This window comes from Triplophysa rosa, linkage group LG10, assembly GCF_024868665.1.
Source record: "Triplophysa rosa linkage group LG10, Trosa_1v2, whole genome shotgun sequence".
NCBI classification, from domain to species: Eukaryota; Metazoa; Chordata; class Actinopteri; order Cypriniformes; family Nemacheilidae; genus Triplophysa; species Triplophysa rosa.
In genome coordinates, this window is record NC_079899.1 from 8,076,499 (window position 1) to 8,087,175 (window position 10,677).

Genomic DNA, 10,677 nt, shown 5'->3' on the forward strand with positions numbered 1-10,677 from the left:
CCACTCTTTTTGTTCTCCTTCTCCACCTTCTGCTACTGCATCCACATAAAATTCTTCAACTTCACACTCAGTAACTGCATTTACTTGGCTTGACATTCGTTTAGCTTTACAACAGCGTGCATAGTGATTATCTTTTCCACAATTGTTGCAACTTTTACCGTAAGCTGGACATTTTCTCGGTGGATGTTGCATCCCACAACGATCACATGTTTTCTGCTGCTTATCGATTACCATTCTACTTCTTTCTGGTTGCTTCGTTGCTTGGTTTGCACTTACGCTGGTTGTCTGGTACTTATTTACGACATCCACAGCACAAGTTTCATTCAACAATTCTTTAGCTTGCGTTTTTACAGTCTCTGCCGCTCTACAAAGAGAAAGAGCCTTCTCTAAATCCAAATTTTGTTCTCTAAGCAATCGTTCCCTCAATCCATTGTCAGGTACTCCACATACAATTCTGTCCTTTATCAGGGAATCTGTTAACTCTCCAAACTCACACGTTTTACTTCTATATCTGAGCTCAGTCACATACTGGTCAATTGTTTCTCCGCTTTTCTGCATACACATAAAAAATCGATGCCTTTCATAAGTAACATTTCTCTTCGGTATACAAAACGCTTCAAACTTGTCCATTATCGGCTGCAACTTCAAGCTCTCTTCTTCTGCTTCAAAAGTGAAATTATTATATACTTCCAAAGCTTCATCACCAACCACATGAAGAAATAATGACGCCTTCATTTTTTCTACCTTGCGATCTCCATCAATTGCAGACAAATACAGCAAAAATCTTTGCTTAAATCTTCTCCAGTTTTCAGCAACATTACCGGTCAGTTGAAGCTTCGGAGGCGGCTGTAATCCTTCCATCCTGCTGTGTTTTCTCGTCACACGTATAGGCGTTATCCACAAACTTTCACTTCTGAAGCCACTTCTGACACCATGTCGTAGTCGAGGTGCCAATAAACACAACACTGCAGATCAATTGAATCCTAAAGTCGATTAGTTTATTGACAGTGTTCCCAGTGGCGTGCTGCCACCACGCCACACTATTAGCCTGCCCCGTACCTTTGCACATGCGCAGATATATACTCGACAGGGTTGCCACTACTTAACAAAACCACTATCATTACAGCGTCCGAAATCGCAAACTGTGACAGTACATACTGAAATTGAATAAGTACCTACCTATCGGCCGTTAAAACAGTACGTTCTATATAGTATACTTATTCAATTTCAGTACGTACTGTCACAGTTTGCGATTTCGGACGCAGCAACAGCCACGTCACACGAAAATAATTGAACAGTGTCCCAATGTCAAGTGAGCAAGGGTCCTTACCAGTGCCCGAACCCATGTAAGTTATGTACACGTATACTGACTCACGAGTCACGATCTCGAGAGCTAGAGAATAGTGATGGGAAGTCCGGCTCTTTTCTGCGAACCGGTTCTTTCGTACAGTTCGTTTCAATGAACCGGTTCAAAAGACCGGTTCACCGATTCTCTGACGTAATGACGTCACTTAGACTCTAGTATCATCCCGACCGGCTGGGATAAAAATACACTCGGCATATTCAAATATAAACCAAAACCAGTAATCAAAACTTCTGATGTGTCAGTTAACACATCACGTCATGATCTGACACGTTTCTTACATATACGTTTTGCAACTAAAGCACCCAAATAGGCACAGTGAAGTGCAGCAAACTATGACATGAACCGGCAACCGGTTCACAAATCGGACATGTCCGACAGAAACGGTTCTCATGACTCTACATTCTTCTAGTCTGCGAGAGCGATTCAAGGAATCCGCTTGCTTCTCGCACATGATGATTACGTCATGTTTAGATTTATATAATCTTGTTTAGAAATTAAATAAGATGTTCATGAAAACACCATGGATTACTTATGAAACAAATAAATGTTTAGTTTAGTTTATTATTTTTACAAACAATTATTTTTAACCTTTACAATAATTAACATAAAAGCACAACTGCACAAATGTTTTGTGTAATGCATTTTAAGCAACATTAATATAAAGAATATGTTTGTACAAATATTTATGATCATTAAAAAGTATGATCTGTGTTCAAATGTTTATGTTCATGTTGCAAATGTAGTTTCTTATATGTTGAACCGGTTGTCCGGTTGAACCGGTTCACAAATCAGACGTGTCCGAAAGACAGCTCTCGGTTGGTTCAGTGGTGATCCGAAAACTGTGGCAACCGATTCTTGAATCGAGAACGAGGATCGCTCTAGGCGGAGCGTTCGATAGAACACGCCACTGCACGCATGCTCACTATATCAGCTATGTAGATGAGATGTATTTTGCAGTATTGAACACGTCCCAGATAGCACAATCCATCTGGTTTACGTCTATTTGACGTCTGCATTTACATCTGCAAGACATCTTAAATACATAGTTTGCTCATCTGCAATATGTCTCGGAGACGTCTGAACGTCTGTAATACGTCTGCTAAAGATCTGGAGATCTGCTGCTTAAAACATCTGCTAAACATCTTAGAAAGAGCTGTTGTACATCCATTCTAAATCATAAACATCTTACAGACATCTTCTAGATGTCTATATGATGTCTGACAGCAGACATCTCCGAGACGTATTGCAGATGAGCAAACGATGTATTGTAGATGTCTTGCAGATGTAAATGCAGACGTCAAATAGACGTAAACCAGATGTATGTGTGCTATCAGGGGTATTTATACCGATTTCATCAGGCTCCGACAATTCTTCAAAAAGAACACAAAGAATGGCCTTCTCAGCTGCCATAGTCTTGCGCCGTCATCACAACAGGGTGTTCAACCGCACCACTGTTTCCGTTTAAAAAACGTTTTGCAACGTTTTGTCGGGGCTGAACGCAGCCCTGATTTGCTCACAGAAAGAACCTTGGAACCAAATTATAATTCGACTTTGTAGACAGAACCTTTTTTAATTCCAAAATGTACACATTTAAAAAAAACATGGCATAATGTAAATAAGTTAATAAGAATGTGCGAATAACTCAGTTTTGACCAAATTTCAGATAGAACCTAATAATTCTAAGGCAACGACCTGTGTGAACCAACACAATCTCTATTATTATTACTATCTCACAAAGTATTTTACAAGGTGCCTAATGCATGAATTGTTTGTACAATTTGTTATCTTGCCAGTGATGTCAGGTTTAGGGTCGGGGTTATATGAGGGGATTCAGTATTATTTTCTAATAATTGTACATTTCACATCATACAAATTCATAAGAAATAGCCACATCGTAAAAATTCACTGCACATTTTATATAATGCAGAAATTTTCATGCACTGCATTAAGCTTGTTCTGTTACTAACCGCAAACACACTGAAGGCGATAGTGTGGACTGAAACACTGCGTCTGTTTCTTTTGTCGGGTATCTGTATCAGGGACACCAGTACATTGTTGTGGCCATCTTCACATCCCTTACTCATTTCATTTACCCTCAGCCAAAACTGGGGATTTCTACAGAAAGTCTCTGTATACAATTACAGTAAAAAAAAGTCAGAAGCAAAGTTTGAAATTCATGAATAGTATATTTCTAGAAGCAGGCCTGAACCACATGTATAACCATGTTTAGTATATAATCTTTCAGTTAATACCTTTAGTGTATGTGTTCTCAGAGGAATGTTTACTTGCTAAATGTTAGACGACTGAATTACTTGACAGTCTCAGTTTTGTTCCGTACTCTAGGTATCGACTTCTTTATAGAGCTATGAAATGTATAAAGCTCAGAAAATTTGGTTTAAAGGAATTTGAAAAACAATGTTTGGGTTCACATTGAACTCCTGTATTTTTGCTAATCTGAGCATGTAGTCTGAGACTTTGTTGAGATGTTTTCTGAAACTCTAGAGTCTAGACGATATATACAGGATTACTGGGGAGATTTCTCAAGAGATAAATCTGAGACACTGATGACTTAAGCAAGTCTTCATTTGAAATCTTATTGTGCTTACGCATATCTTTTGTTTACAATAAACATTAAGCTTTCTCTAACCGTTAGGTTAACTAAAGCATAATATATAAGTGCTAACTGCTTTCCCATTTAAAAATGTTTTCCTTAATCTTTTAATTTATACCTTGATAATTCATGCCGCCACCAGCTGTACTCCCGGTTACCCAACGGCCATAGTGGTACTTAAATGTCCACTGACACTTAGGGGTATCTTCCAGAAAATCAGGACAGCGAGAGCAAATATCCATGTTGTCAAAAAATGTGGTGAAATCTTTCATTGACATCCTAAACAGAAACTATGAGTAAATTATAGCCATAATGTACTCCTGATGTAAATGTACAAGAATGTCTTATATAAAGACATGGTTAATGCCCACCAGAACTCCCCATTTTCAGCCGCAAGATGCTCTTTGCGATCTCTCTCACTCACTCTGTTCCACAAAGGTGAGCTAAACAAATGATGTACACAGCATTAGAATAATGTTCAACAAAATCACCATTATATCACTTTTTTTCTTAAAAATGCAATTAAACACAAGTAAACATTATTGAAAATGTGAATTACATCCATAAAGGAACAATTCGTCCAAAAATGAAAATTCTGTCATCATTTACTCGCCCTCAGGTTGTTCCAAACCTCTATAAATTTATTTGTTCTGCTGAACACAAAGGAAGATATTTGGAAGAATATCAGTAACCAAACAGATCTCATCCCCCATCTAGCATGGGGGATGAGAGGATGGTAGGGAAAATAAATACAATAGGGGATGAGATCTGTTTGGTTATTCACATTCTTCCAAATATCTTCCTTTGTGTATAGCAGAACAAAGAAATGTATGCAATAATTAATAACTGATAAAATTGTAGTCAATATATGATGTATTTTCTTATAGGTTTTGTGTTATTCTATGCATTATTTTGTATATTAGAATAAAACATATGAACCTAATATTGACTAATGATCAGTCACAAGTGAAGAGAATTTTGTTGATCTCCTAAGAAGGCCATTTTAAGATCTGGTATTTGCAAACAATCAGTTATTTCAGTCTGCATTTTAATACAAAACAGCTCCTACTAGTCACTCCAGTCACCAGTCCATTCTGTGTTTCCCCATGGGTTGAACAGTCTCACCAGCTGGACTGGATGTCCTCCAATCGTTGCCTGTTAAGAACATGTTAAATATATGCCATAAGAGAAAGCTTACAAACCCTTAATTATTAAGTTATATACCTCACTATTGTCAAAGCCTCATAAGCTGGTCTGAATTTTGAATGTGAATTATAGTATGATATGAAGTAAAAAGGATCAGATAAAAATGAAGTTCACCCTTAAAAATCTGTCATCATTTACTCACCCTTATGCCATTCCAGTCTTACTTTCTTCAGCTAAACTTTATTTGGCAAAATCAAAACTGATCAATAATACACTCTAAAATTAACCTAGAAAATGTTTACATTTTATCGGTCTGGCTAGTGGCTAGTAATATAACAATTTATAGTAATATTAATTTATAGTAATATATTAATTGCATTAAATTAAATTAAAACAGCAGTTATTGATTCTTTGCGGGGTCTACTGGAAGTTAAGTTTGGCCACATATTATTTGTTTATGTTCTTACTGATGAGATCGTCTATACAGCAGTTACAGTATGCCAGATGCTTTTATCCAAATAGACCTATACAGTGCATTCAAGCTATACATTTTTATCAGTATGCGTGTTCTCTGGCAACTGAACCCATGATATTTGCTCTGCTAACACAACCCTTCACATGGGTTATCACTTGATTATCAGGTGAACCAAGCTTCGGTCTTTATTTTGTTTACTTCATTCTGAGTCACTTTCACATCCTGAATTTATACTTCGAATGCATATTGCAGACACTCTTGTTGCTTTGTATAAATATAACACGTCAATATGCCCCCCCCCCCACCAAAAAAAAGTATTTCACCATAATTATTCAGTGCGCTTTGGCTGATGTCAGACATAATAAAATGGGACGGGAAGGTCAGTTGAGCTACCAATTGAGGTAAACATTCTGTAGCTGTTATGACAGCTAATGTCTGTAAGTGTGTCTATTATTGCGCTGTTTTTGAAGAATTTGGAAGGTTTTTTAAAACATACCATAAAGTTTATTTCCTCCAATGTCTTCCTAATGCACAGGCTTGTTTGTGTGTGTGTAATGTTGGTATGGCACAAAAAAAATACATTGCTACAGATCATTCAAAATAATTCAACAACTGTATTAAAAAAAATATTTCATAACATTTTTTAAGAATCTGGATACATGGTAAGAAAAACAGCTTAAAAGTGGGTGTGTCAGTCCATTCCAACCCATTCGATTTTGTCCCTGAGCTATTTACTTGAGACCTGATAAACTGGATGGCAATGTAAATTGAGCCTGCATGCTTACCTGATAAGCTCCTGTGACAGTGTAAGCATGGCCCATAACTATGCCATTTGGTAATAAACTTTCACGTCCACCCTGGGTATAAGAAAAACACACAAAAAAGAAGTTTGTAGACAGATGACTTATTGTAAAATGTATTGCTTAAATATTTTAGCTGGGATGGATATAATATTTATATAAGTCCCACATAGGCCAACATATAAAATCACCCACTGTCCTAACATATAGTCGCTGCTTACCCCTGCAGTTTCGCATCCCATGAGGGCGTGTGCCTGGCTTGCACGGTACATCATCTTCCATAAGTCTGCAGGAGCTGATTTAAGGTCAAAGTGCATGTGCACCCCACCAGAAAAGTCCAACAGGGCCTCAGATACCCGACCAGCATGCATGTCAGCATAAGACCCACACACCCTGTCACAGTTATTATATATTTATTTTATATATACAGACAGACAGATATATACTGTACATACTGTGTGTGCGTGCGTGCGTGTGTGTATGCGTGTGTCACGGACAAAGTTCCTGCAGACTCTCCCGTTCGCCACAAGAGGGCTCCCTCCCCAGAATATTGAACCCCATTCGGACTCTATTTCCCACATGCCTAGTGCTGATTACTCGCACACCTGAACTTCATTTGGAGAGCTATTTTAGTCAGGCTCTTTCCTTGACTCTTTGCGAAGTCTTGTTTGGCCGCAGTTAACATTTCTCAGCGTTATTTCCTGTTACCTGCCTTCTCGTGTAGTTCCCTTGGATTGTTTATACCTTTCCCTGATAGCACACATACATGTGGTTTACGTCTATTTGACGTCTGCATTTACATCTGCAAGACATCTACAATACATCGTTTGCTCATCTGCAATACGTCTCGGAGATGTCTGCTGTCAGACATCATATAGACATCTAGAAGATGTCTGTAAGATGTTTATGATTTAGAATGGATGTACAACAGCTCTTTCTAAGATGTTTAGCAGATGTTTTTAAGCAGCAGATCTCCAGATCTTTAGCAGACGTATTGCAGATGAGCAAACTATGTATTTAAGATGTCTTGCAGATGTAAATGCAGACGTCAAATAGATGTAAACCAGATGGATTGTGCTATCTGGGTTCGTGATTGTTTGCTGCCTGTCCCTGGACTATTCTCTCTGGTTACTGGAAATTACGATTGTTTGCCGCCTGCCTCGATTTACGCCTGTTACTGGATTACGAACTGTTTTTCCTTTGATGTTGTGTTTGCTGGTGATTGACTCTGCTTGTATTACTCTGCTCTTAATAAAGCTACACATGGATCCTCAATCTACAAGTGCTTCGTTCAGCGTTGAGTGTGCGCGTGAAATATGAAAATGCAATTATTGTTTTGCAATTGTCACCACATTACATTTGTCAAAGCACTTGATATAATATAAAAAGATACTAAATAATTCTAAATAAATCAAAAAGTAAGGTAACTTCAGGCACTTACTTGGCATAAGCTTTCTCCAGCAAGGCAGGCCAAAATTCATTTCTTGTTTTTGATTGCACAAAAATGAGTTTGCCATGGAGTGTTGGCAGTTTGTCATCAATCACAACATCATACCATCTTCCAAACCTCCAAAACTGTAAAGTTAAGCAGAAAAAGGACTGAGCAACTGGTAAAAATAGCATTGTTTTGGTTTGTGATGCTTAATAAAATTACCAAGATAATATGGCCAACGGCTAAAAAATCTATACAAAATTATATATACAGGTACATAAACGTAGAGTGAGAGAGATTGATTAGTCTTATGTATTATATATGTATATTAAGAAAGGAATATTTTACCCTGAAGTGAAATATCCCAGCATAATTGTTGCAAAGTGACTGTCCGGGTGGAATGATATGCGGAAACATTTTTTTCTGAAAAGTTAAAGCCCCAACAGAAGCGAGAAACCAGCAGTTTCCCACTGGGAGAATAAATGAACCCATTAATGAGTGTTTCTGATGAGTGTGAAATGTAAATTCAAACCTAAATTTTTGGAGTTTTGTGGGATTCACAGCAGTGCAGTTGAATTTTTCCTTTGTGATTAAGTTATACTTGTTTAACAGCAACTGTGTCAAGCTTTTTGCGTCTGTTGTTTGCATCTCATTGGAGAACGCATATTCTGTACAGGTCACATGACTATGCAAACCTAGAAGAATGTATTCATACACACTGATCATACATACTATATTAAAGGGGTCATATGGCACGAATACATGTTTTTCTGTGTCTTTGGTGTGTTATAATTTGCCCATGCATGTATTAGACACGTAACATTGCAAAAATTTAAGTTTCGGAACAAAAGGTGCATTATATCTAAAAGCGAATGCTCACCCAGACCTGCCGGAAACGCCTCGTGTAACCATACCCCCACGAATCTACGTCAGTTCGTGGTATGATTTGACTAAGACCGCCCAAAGGTATACGCACGTAAGATGGGCGTACCTGTCAGTACAATTGCGTTGGAACCTAATGTTCGAAATATGGTAAGAGGTGTTACATTTCCGTCACACGCTTGCAGTATTCGACCAATCACTAAGCACTGGTTAACTGGCCAATCATAGCACATCTCACTTTTCAGAGCGATGAGCGTGTGTCAGAGAGGCGAGGCAAAGAGGAGATACAAACATGCATGTTATGTGGAAAATACAGCATTTTTTAACCTTAAATCGTGTATACACATTGCATTACACCTACAACAAACGATAATATTCGTTTCAGCCGTGTCATATCACCCCTTTAACATCCTGTCTGCCACAGTATACTGTAGTTTTGTGAATACCATAGAAATGAATATGTATTGCCATATGAGCTGAATCTTACATTTCTCAAATTATTTGGAAGTTTTCATTGTAAATTCCAAATACAACTCACTCAGTATGTCATGTTACCCTTACCTACTGTCCCTTGGGCATAGTCAAATCTGGACACTCCGTCGACAACAAACCGTGCATTTTTCGAAATTATCTGAAAAGAATAAAATGAAGACTTATTTATTTGCCATTTTGTAGGCTGTGTCAAAGTAAAATTGTGGGTTTGCATAATTTTTAGACAGTGTTACTGTTAATGTTATGTTAGATAATGTGTGTTAGTGGAGTTGTATGGTCCATGTGTTATTGTGACTGAAGGTTATTTTCATCAAGGACTTTTATTTTCATAAATGAATTAGGGCCCACAATGTTTTGGCATACAACAAAATAAACCCTTAAATCTGCTTCAAAAATGTAATATGATATGAAGTAAAACCGTACAGTATACTGCTTACATACCATTGGCCTTTTCCATTCAATTTTGGCCATTTCATCCCGTTCCAGCCGGACTTTGCCAATGGAACGAAGGTCTGGTGGGAAGAACTCATCAACGAATCTCAGGTTATTCTTGAGACAGTAATCTTGTAAAGTGTTATATTCCTGGTCCAAGAACTTCAAAGGTTTTGCTGTCGAGCCCATACCACCCTTGGTGTCACGCTCATTCATGATTTTTAGGCACATGCCATATGGAGCCAGTGGTGGAGGCATTTTTGAATCCAACCTCTTTTAAAAAAGACTAAATGTTTAAACACATAAAAGTCATAAATATATGTGTTCATAAAAATAAAAGCTCAATGATGCAAAGACGTTTTGGGAAGTCACTTAATTTGCATTTACAGACTTTAACATCTCATTATTGAAATGAATAAGGAATGTACCTACTTTCAAGGCTGCAATAAATTGATGAAGCAGAAGATTTCACCTAAATGATTTCACAATCCTCTCTGTTTGGGTCAGGCTTTATACACTTATACACTCACCCGCCTCAAGCTTTAAAAACGCCTCCAGAATACACACCCATCTTTGAGCTTTTTTGTTTAAGAAATGATCCAGAGTCGCTTGTCATCCTCTAAAAAAACCCTGCAAATTCTTCACATGTATGACATTTTAAATTTAAGCACATGGATTTAGGCAAAAAGTGGAGGAAGTTATTTTCTTGGAAAACAAAGTAGGTCAGATGTAAAATGTGTGAACCTAAATCATTTGAATATAACATAAGTAAAAGAAGGCTGTGTCTTACTCTGTCATACTTCATGTACATACATAAAATTATCAAATTTAAGCATGATGTTTTGGATTGTTATAACATTTATATTTTAACTAGTTCTAATCAAGGCTTACAGAAAGACACCAAAGACTACAGCTATGTAACAAAAGCCAGTTTACAAGTTCTGCCTGAACATGCCTGCAGGTTTCAGTTTTCCATTATTAACATTTTAACCTGTGAATTGACGAAAAAACTGGTTTTGCTCAACAAGTGTGTGGCATTTA

The 10,677-nt window shown here is 37.5% G+C and overlaps 1 protein-coding gene across 2 annotated transcripts; it reads right to left on the minus strand.

The window, feature by feature from the left end:
• Positions 1-2,944: 2,944 nt before the first annotated feature.
• On the minus strand, positions 2,945-10,158 carry si:ch211-202f3.3 (calpain-1 catalytic subunit). Of its 2 annotated transcripts, none has more exons than XM_057343046.1 (11): positions 10,069-10,139; positions 9,646-9,909; positions 9,274-9,343; positions 8,179-8,300; positions 7,840-7,973; positions 6,620-6,791; positions 6,384-6,455; positions 5,047-5,132; positions 4,349-4,420; positions 4,096-4,256; positions 2,945-3,494 (listed from the first exon to the last, which is right to left on the minus strand). In XM_057343046.1, the coding sequence occupies exons 2-11, from the start codon at positions 9,892-9,894 to the stop codon at positions 3,241-3,243; spliced, it is 1,392 nt and encodes a 463-aa protein (XP_057199029.1). In that variant the 5' UTR covers positions 9,895-9,909; positions 10,069-10,139; the 3' UTR covers positions 2,945-3,240. The 2 variants fall into 2 exon arrangements, with proteins under 2 accessions (XP_057199029.1, XP_057199028.1); XM_057343045.1 differs by having other exon boundaries at positions 2,946-3,494; positions 9,646-9,922; positions 10,069-10,158.
• Between the last annotated feature and the right edge of the window lie 519 nt (positions 10,159-10,677).